The 24,169-nt window shown below is 56.9% G+C and overlaps 1 protein-coding gene across 30 annotated transcripts in view; it reads right to left on the bottom strand.

Annotated features, from left to right (window-relative positions):
- Positions 1-996: 996 nt before the first annotated feature.
- The window catches only part of JAKMIP3 (Janus kinase and microtubule interacting protein 3), a 100,212-nt gene continuing 77,039 nt past the window's right edge, over positions 997-24,169 (bottom strand). For 15 of the 30 annotated variants that reach the window (XM_057506495.1, XM_057506503.1, XM_057506500.1 and 12 more), the window contains 7 exons: positions 23,535-23,603; positions 23,376-23,453; positions 18,515-18,718; positions 17,903-17,968; positions 15,986-16,027; positions 14,239-15,257; positions 997-3,431 (listed from right to left, as the gene is read on the bottom strand). In XM_057506495.1, coding sequence (XP_057362478.1) covers positions 15,090-15,257; positions 15,986-16,027; positions 17,903-17,968; positions 18,515-18,718; positions 23,376-23,453; positions 23,535-23,603 — 627 coding nt within the window. In that variant the 3' untranslated portion in view covers positions 997-3,431; positions 14,239-15,089. Of the gene's footprint in view, positions 3,432-14,238; positions 15,258-15,985; positions 16,059-17,902; positions 17,969-18,514; positions 18,719-21,284; positions 23,454-23,534; positions 23,604-24,169 lie in introns of those variants that run through there. The other 15 variants (XM_057506511.1, XM_057506510.1, XM_057506509.1 and 12 more) reach the window with 4 other exon arrangements.

Here is a 24,169-nt window from a genome sequence, read left to right as displayed (position 1 = left end):
TCCTGCTGCGGGGTCTGTGCGCTGCGTGTTGACGGGGCGCATCGGGGCCTGGCTCTCTCCGCCCCCCGGCCTGCCCCGCGGTCGGCGGCCGCCCGCGGGAGGGCTGGCGCTGTCCGCGCCCCGGGTGCTGAACGCGCCGGACCGGGCAGGAGGGCGTGCTTTCATCCGCCCTGGCGCACAGGAGGCGTGGGATGGGGAGCACGCACTGTCTAGCAGAACTCCGGTCTCATTTCTACGCTGCCCGGCAAGTAGGCTCTGACTCCGAAACGTTTGGCGAGTCGGGAGGGTCGGCGGGTACTCCCACGCAAGCTGCTCCTGACCTCCCTTAAGTCGAGTGCAAGGTTTTGGGGTGAGACACGGTAGAGACGCTCAGCCCGCCTGGGGTCACAGGGCGATGCTGTCACTCTGGAGTGCTCTTCAGAGATGAACTTTTAAGGAGAAGACACTCCAGCCTTGGCGATGTTGTGCAGCCAGCATTTCAAAGCCTGGGTTCAGACCGTGAGAGTCGCTGCCAGCTGCTGCGCATAGCGTGTCTGCAAAGCCGAATCACGTGCTTTCCCAGCCCCTGGGTCCACCCCTGGTTTCCACTTCCCCAGTGATCAGTAGCACCGCCTCTACTCACCTAAGTGACATTGTCTGTGGTAGAAATCTGTTGTCAAGTGTTCTAATTCACTCTCAGAAATTGTTTCTCTTTTCTAAATTATTTGTATTTTCTGGTTCTCACTTGATAAAAAGCTGCAGGAGGCCTTTCTATCTGGTGGCTGACCTCAGCTAGGTGCTGCCAGGCATCTCTGATTTCAGAGCCTGTCAGGCGATTTTCCATGATTTTAGGATGAGACTGCTGCTCAGATGCCTGGATCCTCCTCCCCGAAACCCGGGTTCCCTTTCTGGTGTGGAAAGGGGCCCTGCTGCTCCCAGAGCACGGGGGGCACAGAAGTGGCTGACACAGCTGGGAGGTCTGAGCTTTAATGCCTTGTAAAGAGGAGAACTATGCTATTCTAGGATTTAAGACAATTTTATTAAAACTGTACAGTAATTTACAAATGAGTAAAAATTCTCTGGTATATATCATAGGAATCACGATAGAAAAATATGTGTAAAATCTTGTAGTTGATCACCATACAAACCTATTTTAGGCCCATAAATACTGTTTAGCACTGAACAGAACATCACATTTTAGAATGTGGTTAGTAAGGAATTGCTTCAGACAACACAAACACTGGCTGGCATATTGCATGAGAAAACAAGCCCTAATTTCATTTTTGCATAAATGTGCAGTAAAGCTTTTTTAAAGTATACAGTAAACAAATAAATGATTTGATACATATACATACAACTTGATTTTCCTGAGCCTAAATGTAAATCCATTATTGTGTTAAAACACACAACCCAACTGAAGGTTTCAATGACAGAGTAATGGTCCACGTAGATTAACATCACAACAGCCCCAAACTCCCGCACGCCCTCGTTCCTGACTTCCAGCGTCGGTGTTCACAGGCCATGTAAGGCACTCCGGGTGTCCTGAGGGCTACAGGCCCCACGACGGCAGAGCACCTTGAGGAAGAGCCGTTGTCCTTCAGCACTGGAGCTCTGGGCCATGGGAGCGAGGTACACATGCATCCTGTGCCAACGAGGAAGCCGCACTTTACATGGATTTCTAGTTCAGACAAACGAAAACATTTGCGTTGTTTGGGGTATTGTGTACACACTGTGATTCTGTTGATAATTGTTATGCTGTACACAGGTCCATGTCTTGGTTACACAGTAAACATTTCTGGCAACATTTCAGGGTCCCACCTGTTGCTCCATCAGTGAGTGGTGCGTTTACACACAAATGTCCCCTGTTTGAAGAGTTTACATTTAGTAAAAGAGCCCACATACTTGCAAGAAATTCAATCCAATCCCCTAGTTTTGAATAAAATGTATATTCTAGAATTTAGACAATCATGTTATTTTAAAACACTTGAATTCTTCAGATGCTCACTAGACCAGCAGGAATCGGTGACAAATGCTCATATTTGCCTTTTTCTTTGGGGGGTGGGGATGGCAAAAGCCTGGTCCTGAAATGCTGGACTTTTAATCAGATGTAAAGGTGCCTATGGTACATGAGTAAAAAGTGGTTATCTAAAGAGAGGAGCTGACATCACAACCACTGCATTTTCAGGACACAGCGGGGTACGAATGCAGTTGCTACCTGGAATGTTATTCAAAAACATCCTTTGAGCCACTTCCCTTTCCTATGTGCACATCATTTACACATAAACAGTAACAATCCCGTAAGCATCGGTATGTATTTACATCCCTCTTTCCTGTGTAGCTCGCCTTGTCTTGGATCACAAAGCCATGGCTGAGTGTCTGGGGTGTGCAGGGAGGGTATACGGAGCACTCCAGGTGTGTACAACGTGCAAATCAAGATGATCCGGACAAACAGGAGGGGTGTGAACTTGGGTTTCAAATGCACAGCTTTAGCTCCTAAACAGCCACCCCACACAGCTGCTTTTCCTGAGCATGTACACATCAGGCAGGAGCTCTGTCAGAGGAGGGTGACCCATGGGTGGAGCTGGCAGCTGTGGGGTGTTCCTGAGCGCCCACATTGCACAGCCCATCAGGCTTCAACTGGGGAGTTCAGCCATAGCTCCGTGGTGGCTTTTATGAACACAAGACTATTCTTTGTCATTCGGTTCTGAGTTCAACAGAGGATCAGCCATTAGTATGAGACAAAACTATGCATGGAGGATCAAACAAGATTTCAGACTTTGGAGACAAACCCCACACCAGGCTCAGCCAGAGAGGCAGTGAGCTGACCCCAATATCTTCTGCCCAAATGACTAGGTAACCGTGGCTTTTATGACAACAGAAAGGATGGGTCCTTCTTGGACGGATGTTGATTGATAGTGCATTACCCAGCAGAGAGCCCACTTGTACTGGAGAAAAGCATGCCTGTCTGGTCCTATAAGCTCTCTCCCATTTCAACCTAGAGAATCAAGCCTGGTCAGGCCACCACTGTCGTCTCCAAGTTGAACATTTCTTCTGACACACATAAAATGAATCGGACAGTTCCAGACAGCACGGTTGTCCCTCCGCCTCCCCTCAGGAATGCAGCTTGCTGTTTTTTTATACATGTTACATTCTCACCTGCCTTCAGGTCTCACCACCCAGCACATCTACTCCTAGGTGCTTCAAAAAAGCTAAAATCCTGCATTTCACCTTCTGGTTAAGCACTTGCATGCACATACATCCCCTGTGCACATTCCACACTGAGCGTGACAGCCTGAGACCACCAAGGGTACCCGTCAACAGACACACCACCTCCAGCCCGTTAGCCAGGCTGGATTCCAGTGCCCGAGGGCCTTCCTGGGCTGTTGGCCAGAGCGCCCAGCAGAAATGGAAATCACACTTAAGAGTGGCTTCATCTGCATGCTGTTTCCTCTCTGAAAAAGAGTAAAGACAAAACCTTTATTTTAGCTGAGATGCCCGAGGCATGAGTGGGCAACACTCACGGTGGGGAAGGTCTAGAGAAACACCAGGGCAGGGGGCTGACCGAGCACAGGCTCACGCGGCAGTGGGGGCTGTGGCTCTAGCTAGTCACAATCTCATGTCTTGAGCCTCTGACCCAGGGATGCAAACAGCTTTTCCCAGGTGACCACAAGGCCACAGAGATGAGTCCATGTGCCCCATGAAGCATGTGCAGAAGTGGCTTTGGGCCTCCCTTGAAATGCCTGACCAGATGCCTTTGCTTCTAATTTCCGTTTATCCTCATTACTGAGAAACTCTTCCTTATGACCTTTTACATCCATAATGTTTGGAACAAGTAACGAAAGTGCTGATCGAATTCTTTTTGATGAGGAAAGTGAGCCTTGCCTCAGCCCTGGGGCAGCAGTGGGCTGAGAGGTGGTGAGGGGTGGAGGCCGGCCGGCCCTGGACTAGACACTCTGCAGGCTTCTGACCTCAGAGATTCTGGCCGAGGACTGTTTTGGGTTTTGGTTTGTTGACCTAACTTCTAAGTAGGAGGATATTCCCCCAAGTAGAATGAAACTAATGGCACAGAATCACACATGCTCCCATCAGCGCGCCACACAACACCCTGGAATCTCTGTGCACTTACAGCAGCACAGTGTTTTGTGCTTTTAATCTGACTCACTTCCAGGTAGGTTCTTGTCACATCACCCATTTCTAGAGGTGAAGGGACCAGCCAGGCCAGCCCTCTCCTTTTTGCAGATGGAAGAGTGGAAGCCCCAAGATGAAAAGGGGTTTGCCAAGGTCACACGTGGAGGCTGACGGGAGCCAGGGCCTGGCACCCACCCCCAACTCTCCTGCGCCCAGGCACCACCTCTCTGAATCAAGGCGATAATCACCTCGGGTTTGAACCACGCACTTGCAGATATGAACGCATATTATTGAAAAAAACGTGCAGAATTCTAAAACTTCACTCCCCCAATTGAAGGACATGACAAGGGTCTGTGGTCACTTGATCCCCTCTCCTGGACCCAACTTTGCTAATGCATTCTGTTCATTTCCACTGTCTCCAGAACTGATGACTTTCTGCCCTCATCTATGACTGTGGCACTCCACACACATGATCACACACATACAGAGGCACGCATGCACACACACAGAGGCACAGCAGTTCTGCCTCCAGGCTTCCTGAGCCCCTTCTGCCCTCAACCCCATCTCCTCTGGAGGACGTGATGCTTTCTGCCCTTCCCATTTCTGGCCACTGGCCCAACTTCGTGAATGTTCCTGCAGTCAGCCCAAGGTCTCATCCAAGTTGAAGCAGTGCAGGACACAGGACAGGCAAGTCTGTAACCATCTTGTAGGTTTGACCATGGTCTTGTGGCCCGGGGGCTCCTCAGTGCCCCACCCAGTGACTGGCCCAGAGAGGTCAGAGCCCCCCCAGCAACTCAGCCAAGAATGCCTCTGTGGGCAGGAACTGGGGTTGCTGTCTGCAGCAGGGCCTGCTTGCAAGGTTGGCCCTAGATGGCATCTGGGAACCTGGATTTTGGAACTTACCCTGGGTGATAAGACTGTGCTCATGGGCTGTCCTGGACTATTTATACAAACAATACCACTGATGGCAAACACCTGCTTCCTTCTGAGGGCCTGGCATTTTAGTGGGCAGGGGGTGCCCAGAGGGCTAACCCAAATAAAACCCTGAACTCTGAGTCCCAAAGGGAGGCAGAAACGCGATGTACATACACAGCTATAATGTGCTGCTGGGGAAGGACATGTCCTGTGCCATCCCCACGGGGGGAGAGAGTTTGGGAAACCTCATGGAGCCAGTGTATTCACTTATTTGGCTATTCATGTGGCAAATATTTATTTGAATGTGTATGAGGGCCAGGTCCCCCTTGAGTGTGTCCTGGGGGCCACAGAGAGCAAGCCAGAACACCGCTGCTGAGCAGCTCTTGCGAGAGGGGATGGTACCCTGATGGTGACGTGGGTGAGCATGGTGTGACGAGGTACCAGAGTGCGGATGAACACATGGCCGGGGTCCGTGCTGGAGGGAGGGCCCTGACCAGCTCGAGGCCCAGGGGCACAAACCATTGTCCTATGATGTGGCGATGTCCCAGTAAAGTGCACCCCAGAACCACAGCCTCACCTCTCCGTCTGGAGAGCAATTCTGGTTGTAGTGTGCACACTGGGCTGCATGAAGGGTGGGCGGCTAGGCACAGGGACAGGTGATGACCGAGGCCGTGGAGTGGCTCCTCCCACAAAAATGGGCCAGGGCCAGGCCTGAGGGCAGAGGGCGCCCACCTGGACGGCCACGAGTGGCAGTGGGGTGCTCTTGTTCGAGCATCCAGCCCGAGAGCCAGGAAGATGTCAGAGCAGCGTTAAAGCTGCAGAGGCAGGACTCCCTGCAGACACTGGCAAATGCCGTCATGCATATGCATCAGGAAATGGCATTCTGACTCCTGTCAAAATAGACCCTGAGGAACAGCCCCTGCCGTCTGTGTTTGTGTTGGGAATTCCCATCAGGATCTCGACTGCTGGGAAACACAAAGATGCTGGCAAAGAGACTGAGTGCCTTCCTGGGTCTGAGAAAGCCCACATGGATGGGAACCAACTGCATATGGTGAGTGCCGGGGGCCCCAGGCTGTGGCCTCCCTGCAGCTTCCAGAAACACCCAGGAGACAAGCAGACCCAGGTCCGCACACTGGGTGGGCCAGGGGATGTCTGGGTGGGCAAAAGCACGATTCCACAGACGCTTGGCCCGGGTGAGACCCTGCAGCCTGCATCTTTGCTCTCTGTCCCCGGACCCCCAGAGCGACCCACACAAGTATGTCCATCTACAGGGCAGTGAGAATGTGTAAGCCGTTTGTCAGGGAAACCGCAGCCAGACATCGTCCCACCACACAGAGGCAAGCGGCAACGATGGACCTGTGTGGGTTTTTCCCTGGGTAGAGGGCCCCCACCTCACCCATGCCCAGAAGGCTCCTGACTCCCTTGCCCACTGGCCAGGCCGAAGCCTCCAGAAGACCCTCCAGGCCATCCTGTCTCCGTCCACACTGCTGGTGTCACCTGGCTCTCGGGAGATGGGACTCCAGACTCAAAGCCAGCCACCTCCTCTGCAGGAAGCCAGGGCAGCCCCGAGGACCCTTGGCACCCAGCCCAGTGCCCTGGAGTGCCAGGGCAGGTGAAGTCTGGGCACCGAGGGGGGTGTTCAGGCGCAGGGCCCACACTGCCTGCTGGGAGCCCCTGGTGGCCACTACTCTGCCCCCTCCTCCAAGGAGCCAGAGCACCAGCCAGGAGCCGGCAGGACGGAGGCCCCCTGGGCAGGGAGTCCTGGGGCAGACTCTGCCAAGTGGAGAGGCTGAGGGCTGGGGATGGCCATGCCCGAGATACCCACCCAGAGAGAATGGAGGCAAGCACGGGTGGCAGGAGGCAGGGCGTGACCCGGGGAGCCAGCGTGGAGAAAGATGTCGGGGCAGGCTGGCAGGGGGGCTGCACCTCTGCTGGGAAGAGCGAGAGCATGCCAGTTCAGCAGGCTTGCTCAAAGGCAGGGGGCCAGGGGACTCGCAGGAGCACGGCCGTGGTGAAGACTGGGCACAAACTGGGTGCCTGAACCCCCACCTACACTCACTGTGCAGGGAAGCAGTTTGGTGCCAGACCCCGCCGCACTGCCCCGCACGGGGGAGCCCTGCGAGGTGCCCCTGCAGCCTCTATGGCCCCACCACTGGGCAGGCAGGTGAGGAGCTCTGCAGCTGCCCTTCCGGGGACCTCTCTGTCTCTTGCCACCAAGTGGCCCTGTGGAGCCCTGGCAGCCTTTGTGCATCCTGGCACCTGCTGCAGAGGGGTGGCACAAGGCTGCTCCAGGCTGTGTCCTGGTCCCACAGCCCCGGGGACCAGCAGGCTTAGTCCCAATGACGGGACACCTGCAGCATAGCCCCAGTCCAAACTGCTGAGCTCTTAGCAGCCCACGAGGGGCGCCTGAGGCTCTGGAGGGCATGGTAGCACCAAGCCGAGGGTGACAAGGATGCCTGGTACCACCCCAGGGACTGGGCCTCGCCCCTTCACCACCACTCAGCACAGGTGATGTAGGGCCTGTCCTCTGCCCCCCCCGGCCCCACCCCTCAGCCCCCAGCCCTGGTTACTGGAGGGGGGGATCCATTCCAGGAAGGGGTCCCACCGGGGGTCAGGGTAACGAGGTAATTCCAGAAGCTTCCAGTGCTCACAGCAGGGACGGTTGAGGCTACCAACTGCCTGGGCACGCCGGGCCCCACCATGCCCACATCAGCCCAGAAGCACCAGCACCAGGGCCAGGCTCTCCAGGTAACAGCCAGCAGCGTGTTCGGAAGCCAGCTCAGCTCATCTCTGTCCCTCCTGGTGAGAAGGCTGGCCGGCTCTCATACATGCACACACTGTCCATGCTGCACTGCGAATCCACTGCCCAGGCCCCCAGGCCTCTGCCTGCTCACACACGCCTGACCAAATGGACACACACACATGCACACGCCTGCTGCCTGCTCTCCGCTGGTTCCTGGGGCTGTTTCCTATGTGGGTCACAGCAGCTGCTCTCGCAGCCCTAGAAGGGGGTGTCCAGCTACCTTCTCTAACACCGATGTCTCTGATACTGGCATTCATATTAACGGGTTCATGGTCATGCTTGTGAAAAGACCCATTACCGCTGTAACCGAGATGGCCACATGAGAGACAGTAGCCGACTGCTGCCACTGTGAGCTACTGGCTGGAGAGAATGGGTGAGACGGCCCAGCAATGCTGGCGGGTAGGGGCGGGCGCTTCAGGCTGGTTAGTCGGTGTCTGTCTGAGAGTGTGTGCAAACCTCCCGGGACCACTGGAGAAAAGCCTCTGCTATAAGGTAAAAACAGAGGGATTGTAAACAAAGAGGGAAGCCACCCTGCTCCAAACCCGGCGGGAACTGGAAAACCGTCTGGCGGCATCTCCTAAGCTAAGCATTCGTGTTCAGATGACCCAGCCGGGCACCTGCAAGAAACTCCCACACCATGTTAGCAATGTTACGAGAAAGTTCAAGAGGCGCGGTTAGGAAAGGAGACCCAAATGTCCGTCAGAGGCGAGGTGAAATCCCACAGAGAAGTTGCAAACACGATAAATACCCACCACACACCGCACCAAGATATGGGTGACTCTCAGCACCGTGGTATTAAGGACAAATGTGTGTCCTAAATAGATGAAACATACGATGGCTTTTTAAGAAGACTTAGAAAACAATAATTATACCTTCTAGAAACTATGGGTCTGCCACAAAGCTCTATGCAGGGGCAGGTAATGGGAAGGGGTGTGAGTTAGAAGGCAGTGTACCCACAGATACCATAACAAACAAAGTAAGGAAGCAAGTCCTTCCCAGCCCAAGGGCAAGAGTGTGGTCTGCGCCAGTCTCGAGACAGACGCAATTCTGTGCACCCAGGAAACCAAGCTGAAGGAGGTCTGTGGTGAGGACCTGGTGGGGGAGGGAGCTGCCAGGCACCCACCTGCCGCCAGGGACCCTCAGGCCAGCCTATTCTGAAATGCAAATGCAGTGTGACCACTGTGGCCCTGTGCGAGAGCGGGACGGTGCACAGGCTGGTCGCCTGCCATCAGACAAGCGCACGTCTGCCCTCGGCCTCTGAGCCCCGCCTCTGACAGCTGGAGCCCAGGCTGGCAGCACCGCCCTGACGGGGCTGCTGCCCGGGGGAGCCTGCTGGAGCATCACAGGGTGCCTGGGCAGGGCCCCTTCGGCGGCATCTGGGAGCCCTGCCACCTCGCAGGCGCCCCACCCTGCTCCCAGGACAGGGGATACCCGGGAAGAGCAACCCCCCAGCTCAGCCACAGCTGCAGGGACAAGCAGCCTCAAAGAGCTCATTGTTCACACTTGGCTGAACCACCCACAGGAAACATAAACACCTCACCTTTTGTTCCTTTTTTAAAAAAGGTAAAACAATAGACACAAATTAAGAAGATTTCATTGGGTTCTGATGGGGACGTTAGAGACATTTTTAAATGGAGGCCGCTAGTCCACGTGTAGCCCTGCTCACCACCTGCGGACACGTTCTGAACAAGGGCAGTGGATCCCTGCCTTTCAGAGATGACCACACAGCCATCATGCGGGCCTGGGCCGCGGTGCGGCAGCAGCAACGGGTGCCCAGCTTAGGCGAGGGGCTGCTCCTTGGCACCCGGCGCTGCCCCGCCAAGAGCTGTGAATGTGGATGTGCTGACGGTTAGTCGCACACACCTTCAGCTTCCAGGCCATGCCGGGCAGGCCCTGGAGCCCCAGCCCTGTGCCCAGGAACCAGTGGAGACCATTTATGCTGGGCTCAGAGGATGCCGGCAAGCGGCACACTCTCTCCCTGCTTCCTCGTGTGCAGTGACACAGTCGGGGAGGACGCTTCCGCTGGGGTGGGACTTGCTTCAGCCAGGCAACAAGGATTTTAATCAAAACAAGGGGGAGTTCTTTACAATGGAGGCGGGAGGAGACAAGAGATGGATGAACCACACAGACAAAGTGTGCTTTAAACTGGCACCATATGCAAAAATTAATTCAAAATGGATCACAAAGATAAAATGTAAGACGTAAAGCCATGCTACGATTCTAGAACAAAACACAAGAGAAAATATTTGGGACTTTGAATTAGGCAAAGGTTTCTTAGGTCAAGCACCAAACACACAACCCATTTAAAAAAATGTTTATCAACTTTTTTTATCAACTAGACTCAATCAAACTTAAGAACTTCTTTTCAACAGATACTCTGTTCAAAAGACAAAAGAGAGACTTGGAGAAAAAGCTTTTGAATTATGTAGCTGATCAAAGTATATGTATCCAGAATATATACAGAAATTTTAAAACTCAGTAATAAGAAACAAGCAATCTAACTCTAAAACGGACAAAAGATTGGAACAGGCACTTCATCCAAGAAGATACATGGATAGAAAATCGCCACATGGAAAGATGTCCAACATCATAGGAGACATGCAAATTAAAACCAAAATAAAATATCGCCACATCCCTATCAGGATGGACACAAAAAAAGAACTGACCATATCAAGTGCTGACAAGGATGTGGAACAACAGGGATGCCCATATGTTGCTGGTGGGAAAGCAAAACATGCAGCCACCTTGGACAAAAGTTCCTTATAAAATTAAGTACTTGCCAATCCTAGGTATTTACCCAAGAGAAACAAAAACTTATATTTATACAAACACTTGTACATGAATATTTATAGTGGTTTTAGTCAAAGTTGCCCCAAATGGGAAACAAGCAGATGTCCTTCAACCAGAAGCTGGGTAAAGGGTAGCACATCCCTGTATCAGAAATGACTCAGGAATAAAAAGGAGCAAACCACAAAACAGGAGAGTCCTGTCACTAAGTGGGTAGAGCCAGACCCCAACTTAGGGGCTCAGAAATAGCAAAAACGACAGGAGGGAAACAGACTGGCGTTGCCAGGGTGTGGGGGTGAGGATGGGGCGACTGCAAAGGGCGGCAAGAGGGCTGTGATTGTGGCAGACACCTGTGTGTGTCAAAACCCAGAGAACTGTACATTACAAATAGTGAACTTGGCTGTGTGTGTAAATTTCTAAAAAATAAGTAGGTGTGGGAAAGCCCAAATGGACTCAACACTGTGGCAAACAAACCCCCTGGTAACTACACTGGGCAGGGGGAAGACCTAAACTTTCTAAAACAGTATTTTGTCTGCACATTAAAAGGCTGAAGATAAAAGAAACTGTATGGACGTGTACTCATTGGTGACTTTGTTTTGGAGGGTATGGGGTGAGCGAGCAGAAGCTGCTCATGGGCAAATAGGCACCCAGCACATACAGTGACAGCCAAGTCAGAAGGCAGAGGGAGGGAGGGGAGAGGCCGGGTGGACCACAGACTGTCGGCCTGGAATTGGATGTAGCTCTATGAACTCATGGTTTTATAAAGACGGTGCTAGAAATCTAGATGACAGGTAGGTAGGTAGATGGATTATCGATAGATTAGATAGATACTAGATAATAAACAGATGATAGATAGATGCAGAAATAAGCGAAGAGCCTGGGTGTGCATGCATAGCACCCAGACATGGATCTCTAAGCCTCTGCGGGGGTCTCTTGTATAATGTCACCCCAGCAGCAATGAACACACCCCTCACCCAGAGGTGCTGGTCCCTAAACACCATCCGCCAAAAGGGAGCGGAGCTCCTCAGGGGAAGAGGCTGGTTTCAGGCCTGGGGCAGGAAATTGTGAGGTGACTTTGAGCATCCTGTGATGATGCAAAGTAAAAAAGTGCTCAAAACACAGAAGGGAGCAGGTCAAAGTGACACAGGAGGAACCTGAAAGACGCTCAGTGGCATGAGCCACGGTGACTGAAGCAGGAAAATAAGTAATCAGCATTTTGGAGTCTAACCCATTGAATAAATTAAATATACACTGGTCCATACTGATTAAACAATTGGATAAATAAAGAATGAGAAAAGGGACAGGTTTCCTTTAGAGAAGAATTCTAATAAGATGGAAGGAACGTGGGGACTCGGAAACTGCCATGAGAAGGGCACAGTGATCACCGCTGCAGGGAAGAGCCGCCGGTGGTGCCCAAGTCAGCAGACCAAAGTTCAAGGAGAAAGAGGGCATCTGTGCTGGCCCGCAGCACCACCCCCCGGAGTATTTGCTAGTTACAAACAACACCTTGTCAGCAGGAGCCGGGCAGGTGCTGCCTTGACCAAGAGGCTGAGGCCAGCAGCCCGGCGGGCAGACCTGGGCTGTGGCGCATCTCACCCGACGCCCCAGCTAGGTTTACCTGCGACAGCATGGCTTGGTGCCAACTGCTTCTGCCTTTTCTCCTATTTTGCTAGCATTCAAGAGCTCTCTCCTTGGCCCCTGGGTGCCAGCAACTGGGTGGAGGGGAAAATGCAGTTCTCTGTGTGGCTCTGTGCCTGCAAACCTTCATGAGTGTCTGGTCCTGGGGCTGAGGCCACCAGGCAGCATGTCTCGGGTGGGCTGCTCCTCCCACCAGCCCGCAGCTGGGATGTGTACACGGTCCTGTCCCCGTGTGGACAGTGCCTGCTACCCTCCCCTCACCACCCCGGAGTGAGCAGCCTAGGGACAGGAGCTGGTCCGAGTCACCCTGGCACTGCAAAGGGCGGCAAGAGGGCTGTGATTGTGGCAGACACCTGTGTGTGTCAAAACCCAGAGAACTGTGACAAACAAACAGAGAGGCTCTGTCTGGACCTGGAGGTCACCAAGAGGGTGGGGGTGGGCCTGGATCCCCAGGGGCACTGTGCTGTCGGCGGACCACCCCCATGCCCACCCTCCTGCCCTAGGCCTCCTTTCTGGCCCTGGCTCCCCTCCATAGGTGACCTGCTCCTGGCCCTGGGGCACCACAGCTCTGGGGACACTGGGCAGCTTTCTGAGCCCTGGAAGGTCTACCCCGTCCCGTACTCTTCACGGCAGCCACAGAGCCACTGGCTGGCTCACCAGGAAAGGCCACCGGGAATGATGGGGATGGGGCCCAAACCACCCTGCCACCCACGGGGCCTTCTGGGCACGCTGGTCGCGCGTTCCCATCCAGCTGTGTGTGCTGTGATGTACCTTGCCACGGGGGACCTTTGAGCCAGGCTGTGACAGCAGATTGTCCTCACCAAGCAATCAGAAACACGGTGGCGGGGCATTCGGCACTTTCCAGAGCACCACACGGCTTGTGCCCGTTTGTGTAAAGGCCCAAGGGCTTCATCGCAGGTTCTCATGCAGGGTGACCCTGAGCACCAGGGACCACAGGCCTTGAAGGGGGTCTTTGGGCTGGAGCACCCCTGGGTGGCCCTGTGGTGCCTGAGGACTAGGGCGGGGCCGGGAGGGGCCCTGGCTTCTAGAGTGACCTTCCCTCCTGAAGCCTGTCCTGGGGCCCCCCAACAGCCGTCCCACTCGCCTCCTCAGGAAATGCCACCAGTCCCCCTCCGGGTAAGCGGTGGTGTGCGGCCCTCCTCCCGCTTCTGCTCGCCTTCTGCTCCCTCCCCTACAGGCAGGCACGCCCAGGGAGGGGCGGTCTGCTGTTCTGGAATGCTCCACAGCCAGCTGCGTGAGGAGCAGGCCGCTGTGTGGGGGGGCAGGCTGAGCGCTCTGGGGGGCTCCCACCATCCCACACCACAGACTGAAATAGAACCGCTCCCCGTGCCAAAGCCCCACCAGGCCCCCAGAAGCACCCTCACTCAAAGAATTCCACTTGGAAATAAATGGGAATGGGCTTTCCAGCTGCCGGACCCTGGGGCGGGTGGCCTGGCTGCTCAGCAGGCTGGGGACCTTCAGGAAGCCCCTGAGCTGGGGGTCAGATCAGAGAGATGAGTGCTCTAAAGGTACAGCGGCAGCCTTTCTGGGTTTGGAGTCCTGGGGGTAGTGGGACAGGGTGGGCAGCACAGGCCGGTGGGCCGCGGGGCTGGAGCCCAAGCTGGCAGAACAGCCACCACCCCTGGGAAGGTCCTCCCTGCGGGAGACGAGACCACCCTCCTGGCTCAGGGATGGCCCGTGGCTCACTCACCGGCGCCTCAGGGGGCCTTGGCTGGCCTGGGGGCAGTGTCCCGGGTGAGCAGGACGCCTCCCAGCTCAGCACATCCTGAACACCCCTCAGGGAGCAGAGGGCGGGCTACAGAGCCCCCACAGCCTGCAGGGAGTGACCAGCAGACTGAACCCACATCTCAGACGGAGAGCCTGGACTAAGCAGAGACAGATGAGGCAGAGCCCGACAGGCCAGGAGGAGGCGTGGCAGCCCCCCGGCAGCAGGGAGGCCCCCGTCCCCCAAGGGTGCAGCGCCTTACCTGCCCACCACCTGGCCGCCAGGCTCCCTCCTCTGGGACGCAGAACCACAGGCGCGCTGCCGTGCCCTCGCCCGGACATGGCCCCCCGAGTGTGAAGGCCAGAGCTCTGGATGGGCAGCACAGCCCCTCTCGGCATGCCTGCAGCTCTTGGCCTCCACACTGGCGTCGCTGGGTGCCTGGAGCCTCCACTGTGTCTGGGGCTATGCTGTCCGAGGTGGCCTCTGGCCTCCAGGGTCTCCAAGAAGGTGAGGCCCCTTTCTGGTGGGTCCCATCCTGCTCCTTAGTCTTCTATGGTCAGCCCCACGGTGCTCTGGCACAGCTCAGGTGGGGCAGAAGGCTGAGGGCTGACGGCACGGTACAGTGGGGCAGCCATGGTCAGTTCCATGAGTGGCAGCGTCGTGCACCAGGCAGGGCTGCGGGATGTGTGGTCCAGAAGCGCCCAGGACCCCGGTGAGGGTCACAGCGTCCTCACGGCCCACCCGAGGTGTCTTGGGGAACTGCCCTTGGGACGTCCAGAGGAACCACAGTTTCCCTGATGAAGGTCACCACCGTGGTCCAGCCTTCACTTTGCCATTCCGCAGGGTGCCTGTGCTGTTTCTGAGTCGCCCTCTGAGACAGGTGTATGGCTTGTACGGGGACCAAGCGTGAGGGTGGGCGGGCTGGGGGCTCCTGCACAGAAGCGCTCTCTGCACCTGCTCAGCAGGCACTCAGGCAGCCCTGCGACCAGGACCGGGAGGCTGCGCCCCAAGGAAGGACCCCAGGGTCCAGCAGCCAAGACCAGGCCTCCAACAGGAGGGCCCTGGCCAGAAAACTAGTCCTGATTCTGGCTCATCAGAGTGACTGTCCCCCACTCAGAGGTGCTCAGAGCCCCCCTTCTGCCTCTTCCTTAAAGGGGGGAGGTGTGCAGAGAGCAGGTCCTCCTGGGTCCTCAGGAATGAGGTGCAGTGTCTGGTCTCGCCGCCCAGCCACCTGCTGCTCTCTGGCCCGGCTGGAGGAAAGGGGTCTGGCTCCTCTGGCGGCTGGAGGGAAACAGACACAGGGCACAGGTCAGGGAGGTGGCTGAGGGGCGGGTGGCGGGGGGTAGGGGGGGTGAGCCCTGTGCTCCGGGGAGGGCCCTCTCGGGGCGCCCTCTGAAGGCGGGGCCGTGGGCCAGGCAGAACCACATGGCCACACTGCTTGGCCGCCCATCTGCTTTTGGAAGGTAGCAGTGGCCGCCAGGCCTTCGCAGTCTGACTCTGAAAGCTGCGGGGACACCCAGTTCTGTGTGACACGGCCACAGCCGTGAAGGAGCCGCGTGTCAGGGACGCTGGGCATTTCTGGCTGAATCTCCAACACAACCCCAGCTTATACTCGATGCTGCCGAAAAAGGGTGAGAAGACACGAAACGGCCTCGCCATACAGGCCCTGCTTCCTGCCAGGATGCTGCCGCGGCAGGGGACCTGGAGTTGCACACTCAGGCGTTCTGTGCACACTCGTCTCTCCTACTGGGCAGGACCCCTGGGAGGGGGATCCTCTGCTTTTTCCCTTGTGCCTTCTGACAGTGGAAGCCCCTCTGAACCTGGACCTGGGCAGAGGCCGAGGAATCTGAAGGCTGCCCCTGGCTTTGTGACTGCCCTTTGGAGCCCTGGGCACTGTCCCCCTGAGGCACCTCCTGCTCCCAGCAGCAGGCGGGCGGCACGGGGCCAGGCTGATCCCCAGGCAGCAGAGAGCCACCCTCGCCGGACAACTCCCACATCTGGATACTCACCATGTCAGAGAGCCCAGGCGAGCTATGACCACAGAATGAAAGCTAAGGAGAAAAATAAGAACAAAAATAGGAACTGAAAGGAAAGGGAGGGGAGAGAGAGAGAGAAGAGCATTGGTGGGGCGCCTGCCAGCGGCACACATGGTCACAAGCATGGTGGGTGTGGCGGCACAGGGGCAAGCAGTCGGCAAGGGTCGTGCTGGGAGGGTCCAAGGATGCCCAGGGCCCGAGGTAACCACGTGGCCACCACTGAGCGATGCACTCTGGGGGGCCTGGCACTGACCAGAGAGAGGCCAGGCTGTGGGCACAGGAGAGAAGCCACATGCCTAGTTTGTCCCCAGCACCTGTGAGGCTCTGCTGGTCTCCTTGCCTGCCCAGGACCCAACTTCCTTCTCTGGGGGTGGACTGGCCGCCTGGGCCTGTCTCTGGAGCCGATGGGGACAGCATTCAGAGGCCACTGGTGATGGTGGGAGCCTCGTGGAAAGACATTCCAGGGGCCGGGCAAACACCAGCACTTCCTGGCCATATCTGGTCTCAGCCCCATTAATAGTGATAAAGGGCAACCAGTATCCTGAAGAGATTTCACACGTGAAATCTTATTTTGGGGTAGGGGGTGGGAGGAGGGGATCAGGCCAGTGCAGACACAAGAGAGAATCTGGTGGGGGCGCAGTTGTCTAGAAGGGCAGAGCCTCAGCACCTAGGCTAGAAGAACAAGCCTCGAGTACTCGGTGCGAACAAACGCTGTCACTCTAAGATGCAAAAGGAAACATGTTCAGTTTGGGTTGGGGGAGAGACTGCGCCTGATGGGAGACTGGAGCCCCAAGAACAGGCCTCCCCATGCCTCGTGGTAGCTTTTCCACATGTTGCCTGTCTGTGGGGCAGGTGTCCCTTGTCACAGGCTGCACCCAGGTGGTTCTGGGGCTGGGCACAGGTGCCTGCTCTGTGAATTTGCAGCTCTTGTGGCCACTGCTTAGTGGGTGGTGGAAAAGTGCCCAGGGAAGGGGCAGGTTTGGTTGTGGACCAGCGGGTGGGCCCTGGGGAGGCCTGCCATGGGGAGGGACCCCTCTCTCCTCTGAGCACAGAGCCTCTGCTGGCTCTGCCTTGGGCCAGGGCTGGGACATGCAGCCCACAGGAGTCCACCCAAAGGCCAGCCTCCTGCTCGCCCTGGGAGGGACAAGGCAAGGAGGTGCATCCAACTGCTGCCTCACTCCATGCTCAGTGGGGAGCCAGGCATTTGGTGCAATCCAGCCCCCAGGCAGGACCAACCACAGGAACCTCGTCTGACTGCTGGAGATCACTGAAGCGTCCCTAAATCTCAGAAAAAGAGCTGCCCTAAAACAAGCAACCCCCCTGAGCCAGGGTTCTCTCTGGAAACACTCTGTGCACCCTGGTGTAGGAGTGTCACTCTGGACTGTCACAGTGAGTGGACAGAGCGCCCGTGACCCTATGCTCACAAAGCCAGGGGTCTAGAAAAGAGCCAGACAGCCCACCTGGACCCCAAACGAACTGCTTGCCAGCCCTGCAGTTTCCTAAACCTGAAAGTAATTGCATCAAGGACCAGAAATAAGGGATTCGCACCTGATGGCCGGCCTGCTTTCATGTGGAAAAGCCACAGTCTTTCAGGAACTTGATTTTAGGCCAACTGCTTGGTGAACTTGGAGGAACCATACGCTATAGCACAGCCGTCCCCCCAAGAGGGCCCTGATCCTGGCCCAGTGCACATGGCTGCAGCCGGGAGCTGGCTGGGGGACTCGGCACCTGTGAGGTGGCACTGCCGGGCCGCTGCAGGGGTGCGGCTCCCAGCGCCCGCCCCCGGCACCTGGTCCAGAGCTCACCCCGCCGACCTCGGACTGGGTGCCCTGCTCCTCTCCCGCGCCCGGAGGCCCTGCTGCCAGCGGCCTACCTGTGCCCCCAGGTTACCTTTTCCTCCAGTTCCTTGGCTTGCCGCCTCTGGGCTTCTAGTCTCTCTTCTAGCTCTTTGATTCTCTGCAGTGTTAAAAGGAGGAAAATCTTCAGTGACCAGAGTATTTGGGAATCAAGGAGACCAAGTGGGAAAAGGCCCTGCAGGCCTTACTCATTCCTCGGTGGACAGTCACGGACCAGGGGCCACGTGGGCACCGTGCGGGGCCAGGCGTCTCGGGCTGCCCCGTCTGCCGGACGCGGAGGAAGCCTCGGCTGGGGAGCGGAGTGGGCACATCGCCTCAGGCTCCCCTGGGGCCACAGTGGCAGAGGCCTGTCCTGTCCAGTCTGCCAGGGCCCCTCACCTCCTGTTAGTCCAGATTGGCCTGAGGTCCCAAAGTGCCCCAGAACCAGCCGGAGGTCCCAGGAGGCTGGTCGGGAGGGGCAGGGAGTCCAGCAGGAGGGTGAGCATGGAAGGGCATGGCCACGGGTGGCTTGGGCACTGGAGGGCGTGGTCACTGGGGGAGGGGTCCCTGGCGGGGCGTGGTCACTGGGGGCGTGGCCACTGGGGGGGCGCCTGACCCACCCTGCGCGTCGCGAAGCCACACCTGCGTCGCCCCCAGGCCCGCGCACCTGCTGCGCCAGCTGCAGCAGCTCCATGCGCTCCCGCAGGATCTGGGCGTCCCGCTCGCGCAGCTCGCTCATGACCTGGCGCTTCCATTGCTCCACGGCCGCCGTGAGCTCGGCGCGCTCCTCCTCCGACAGCAGCGCGGCCACCTTGGCCCCGGCCTCCTGCTGCAGCGCATCGTACAGCATGGCTTCCAGCTCCAGGATGCGCTGGGGGCGGGAGGGGCAGCGTCAGTCCCCCCTCGTCCCCAGGGGCCTGCCCCCGACGGGCCCCTGGGCGCCCCACAGGTTTCGGGGTTACACCATCTCCATGCCAGTCCACAGAGGGGCTGTGTTCCCCTGGAGCAGGTCACGCGCTGTTCCCTAGAGTGCAAACAGTCCAGGAGTAATTATTTCCAGAGCTTCATGTCCGAAAGATTTAAAAACGTGCAGAGAAACACCAGTGGCAGAATTCTCATTAACATCTGGGAAGCCGTGACCAGAGCGGGTCTGGGTGCAGCGAGCGAGCGGGCGGCGGCCCTGGGGGAGGGAACACGGGAGGGCCCCTCCTTCCCCGACAGCCTCGTCAACCCTGGGTCTGTGGGCCCGCAGCAGAGGGAAGGGGGGGCTGCAGGGGACAGAGGGGGGCACGTCCCTGACGTCACACCCCTCCCCAGCCAAAGCCAGCCGCTGTGCCACCCTCATCACTGCCTGTGGCGGGTGAATTGTGTCCCCAAAGACAAGCTATGTGAAGAAAGACGCAGGGACCGGGGCGACTTTGCCACAAGCCCAGGAGGGCCTGGAGCCCCCAGAGCGGTGGGAGGCGGGAAGGGCCCCGTCCTGGAGCCCCTGAGGAGCGGGCCGCCCCGCCTGATTTCAGACTTCCCCCCAGGCCGCGAGAGCTCCTCTCCGGCTCGGCCCCAGGCTGTGCACCCAGCCGCTGCCCTCGGGCTCCGTGGCCCCCACTCTCCCAGACGGTGAGCCCCGAGGATGCCCGCACCCACGGGTGCCTGGGGTGCGGCACATGGTTCAAGACTTCACCTCTACAGCGCCATTCGGTCCCCACGCCTTCTGTGAAGTACGGCCTGCATCAGCCCACTTCACGCATGAGGAGATGGAGGCATGGTGACGGGTCAAGGGCAGCTGGGCGGCTGGCATGGGACCCTGCTGGGGGTGGGCGTCCAGACCCTGCAAGGGTCCCAGGGCTCAGGCACCCACCCTGATAGGGAAAGATTTACAAGGACCGGGATCTCGCCCGGGTGGCTCCCCTCTGCCTCGCCCCCTCCTCAACACAAACAATAAGAAAACACTCCCTTGGTTTCCTGCTCAGCGGAGCCCTGAGCACCGGGTCCCAAGGTTCGCTCCCTAAACCCCCTCCCGCTCGCCTGCTCACTTGCTGTGCATGTGGGAATGTTATAGATACGGAAGCAGAAAGATATATATTGCTCCCTTTGCCTTTGTTTGGGGCTCAGACTTTTGGGAGATGACTCCCCTCTGAGCCCGCTGGGGTGAAATAAAGCCTCAACACTCCAAGATCTCCAAGTGCCACTTGGTTCTTCTGTCAGTGACCCAGTCCAGGTTTTTTTCAGTATTTTCCATAACAACCCCACCCCACAGAGGCTCCAACGCACAGAGGCCTGCTGCTGATCCCTGAACATGAGTGCCACCCTGCACCTCTGTGATCATACCCCTGATGCTTCCCTGCCTGGAGCTTCACAAACTCCTCTTCATCCTTCAAAGCCCACCTTTCCTGGCCTCCCTGCTCTGCCTGCAAGCCCCCCTTCCTTGGCAATCCTGCCCTTCCACTTTGTTGGTTAATTCTCCCTCCCACCAGGGCTGAGGGGTTTTGCATCCCCCACTGTGTGGTCCCAGCACAGCACCCCACTCATAAGTAGATAGCATGTGTTTACTGAGCAAACAAATAAATGAATGAAGGTAAAATACCCAGAGAGGCTTCTGATGCTTCTGAACTTTTGATATTTAACCTAATTGATGCCACTTATGGACTCAGGTAAATTTATGAAAAATTATGCCATTTATGAATCTGGTATGATGTCTCTCCCCATCTCACAGCAAGTGGGGAGCTGATGAGTGCCACCCTGGGAGCACAGTGCAGACTGGGGGTGCATCCTGGGCTTGTCAGTTCACAGAGTCGTTGAGGGGGCAGGAAGCAGCCCCGGGGTCACCAGTTCCCCCACAGGCCACCCAGCAGCCCCGGATCCCTCCCAGAGCACTCACTGCACACCACCTCACTGGGCCTGCCTCCCAGGAGGAGGCACAGAGGCAGGCTCTGCACTCCTTGCAAGAAAGGCCACAAGTCAGGGGCCATGGTGCCCAACGCAGTCTTGGGGAAGGACCTGGAGCCGCACAGACCCCACAAGAACTCCCGTGAGAAGCTGAGTGGGTGCTGGGTGGGGAGGGAAGGAAAGGGTTGGGGGGGTCTGTGGCTCCCCTCCCCTGCCTTCCAGAAATTCAATTCATGACTGACCACCATGGATCGGCATAAAACAGTATCTTTGCTCTAACTCAGCAGCCAAAATACACACCTTGGTGTAAACGCCTAAGGATTTAGTCATTTGAACACTTTTACAGCTTTTACCTCAGGGAATTTTGCTGATACAATCTTTGAAAAACCAAATTCTCAAACTACAGAACCCTATCTTCCCATCAAAAACATAACCTTTTCAGAAAAGAATGTTTCCTTTTCTTTGGGCAAAATCATTATGAAACTCCTTTTGGCTTAGCAGACATTTTAGGAAACGAAAAGAAAAACCTTTCGGACCTTACTTACATTTTGTTGTTCTTGACAGCCACACAATAAACTGTCCCCGGATGTCACAGCCAGCTCACCCTACGTCAGCTGCCACTTCTCAGAGCAAAAGGGCTTCAGGGTGTTCAAGGAAACTCCAGCATTTAAAGACAAACGGCTGCGTGTGGGCTTAGAACTGACATCACAATGGCTTCAAAAAGCCCGTGTCTGTCTGGGAGAGGCTGTCTGACCTCTGCACACAGGAGCACGAGCGGCACCTAGAAGATGGGCTCTGCGCACGGGCCTCTGCCCGGCTCCCAGGTCTGTGCCAGCTGCTCCCAAGAAAGCTGGCATCCCATGCAGGGACCATGCTTTCCCTTTCAAACCCCCAGCTGTGGCTCTTGGGCTCAAATCAAAGACGGTGTGAGACCTGGGCAGGCGCCTGAATGCCTGAGTCTCCCAGGGCAGGTGGGGCCGGTCTGCCACCTCCTGCTGGGCTCGTAAATGACAGGTGGAAAGCATAGGCTTAAAGAGCAAGTTGAGCAGACGCGGGTGGGTGGCAAGGCATGGGTCCTTGTTGGAACTGGAGGAAGGGGGCCCCCTGATAGCATCACCCAGGGAGGAGGTCTCCACAGTCATCACAGGCTGCGGGTGGAGCAGCCACGCTGCACCCCCAGGCAATGTGTTCTTTTAGCCTGTCTATTGCAGGCAGGTGGGTCTGTGTGTGTGTGCATGCGTGTGAGTGTGTGCATGTGCAAAGCCACCTCTGACATCATGTATGGTGTCCCATCTTCTCCGCACTGATGTCACATAATCAATTCCCCTTCTCGAGGAGTGTCTGGAGTGATGTCTAGTCCTGGGGGTGAGATGTCCCCTCCCTGTGCTGTCCATGTGGTCTGTGAGCACAGAGAGCACCCGAGTGGGGGCTCCAGGCTTCCTAGCTGCCCCATCTGCTGTGAGCACACCTCCCACCAGCCCCTGGGGCCCTGGATCTTGGCACGTGTTCTGGGGAGGCCCACCAGTGCTGGTACAGCTCCCTGAGACCACCCTCCTCTGCTGCCTTTTCTGTGACTGCTCCAGCAGGCATCAGGCAGCGACTGGCACCATCACCCCACAGAGGAAGCGGGGCCCTGCCCTGCCACCTGGGGCCCTGATGGGGTGACAGCAGCATCAAGCCCCTGGGTCAGAGCTGGGCAGTAACAGACAGCATTATGCCCCCTGCATACAACCTGTTCTATGACTCCAGGAGGTGGAAATTCCTACCTCCCTTTACCACAAGGGGCCAAGTCACTGGCCTCAGGCATCCCAGGGGTGGTGGTGTAAATTCCAGGGCACATGCCTGCTTTTAGCTAATTCTCAGGACGCCTCACTGGGCCACTGGACAGCTTCTCCTGAATAAGCACCATGACGCACTGACTTCAAGGATTTGCAGTCTAGGGCGAACTTAGAGGGACTGTCCTGCAAGGTGACATCAATTTACAGGTATCACTGCTTGTCAGAAAGGAAGTGTGGGCTTCCTCCTCCAGGAAGCCTCCCGGGGTATGCTCCCCAGTCCCCACTGTGCTAATCTGAAGGGCAATGAAGCAACAGAAAGGCTGAGTGAGGTTCAAATCAAAATCTCAGACCAATTTCAGTAAGGAGTGAGTCATAGTGACTGAGGGAAGTGTCCTCTCAGATCTTGGTGTTGACCCCGATGAGACACACACAGGTTTATCAGCAGGAGAAATTGTTTGCCATAGGAAGCAGATGTGCAAAGGAGGGGAACACCCTGCACTTCTCAGAATGGTTAGATGAATAAGGCAGGAGGCCCAGGAAGAGTAACGAGACAAGCATTCAACTGTGTTCAACTAATTTGTGAATGCGTTATTTTCCAACAGATTCTATTTTATCACCGTATTGCAAATGTCCATTTGAGCTCTGCTCAGGTGCCTGCAGTCACAGGGGAGCATTTGCTGGCAGGGCGGCAGGGTCTCCTTGGAGCTCACCGGCCAGAGGCCTCCGAGGGGCGGAGAGCAGAGCGGCCCACGCCACTCACACCAGGCCCGGGCTGCTCGCGGGCAGGCGCTGCCCGGGACCCGGAACAGCTCGGCCAGCTCCCGCCCACAGCCCCCGCCGGCTCGGCAGCCACGTTCCCCTCACCTTGTGAGCCTGGTCCAAGGACTGCTTCCTGTAGTCCAGCTCCTCATCCAGGTAGCCTTTCTGTTTACTAAACAGCTCCTGAAGCAAAACAGGACCCTCAGCCGCGGGCTCTGCTCCTTGCCGCCCTGCTGCGGGCCACGTGGCGCGCCACCCACCAACCTTCTCACTCTCCAGGTCAACCATCTTCTGCTGCAAGGCTGACTCTGTCTCTTCGATCTGCTGGAGCCACTGGACTCAAACAGAAAGAGCAGGAGAGCGTGATCCTCGGGCAGTCACACAGGCACCGAAGCCATCCTGCGTGCCCCCTGTTCCATGGGGACAGCCTAGCTGGGGGGCAGGGGCAGCAGACGCATCTAGAGCTCTGCAGGAGATGTGGGAGGGGTGCTGCACTCCCGCGACCCCACCCCCTGAGCCTCTAATCACCAGAACACCCTTTCTTTTTCCCGCTGCTGGCCTACTGGGCAGGTGATGCCTGTGGGATGGGACCAGAAGCAGGCTGGCAGCCCTGGGAGCAGGGAAGCTGGGGAGTGGGGAGCCCCAGTGAGCAGAATGGCCCCCAGAAGAGGGTCCTGGCAGGGAGAACAGAATGCACCACATCGAGCAGTCTCTGGGGGTAAACCGAGGCAGAGCTGGCCCTGGGGCAAAGGCCAGCTGAACCTGCCATTCGCAAACATGCGTGATGGGTGCTGTCTGACCTGCGCATGCACTGAACCTCCCAAGGACGACGCGATCAGCGGCCCCACCCAAGCTCCTGGCAGCCCACCACCACCACCAGCTCGCCTGCACAGCTGCCC

The sequence above is a fragment of the Manis pentadactyla genome, chromosome 8 (genome assembly GCF_030020395.1).
Source record: "Manis pentadactyla isolate mManPen7 chromosome 8, mManPen7.hap1, whole genome shotgun sequence".
NCBI classification, from domain to species: Eukaryota; Metazoa; Chordata; class Mammalia; order Pholidota; family Manidae; genus Manis; species Manis pentadactyla.
The sequence above is the reverse complement of the archived record's forward strand: the minus strand, read 5'-3'. Positions and strand labels throughout refer to the sequence as shown.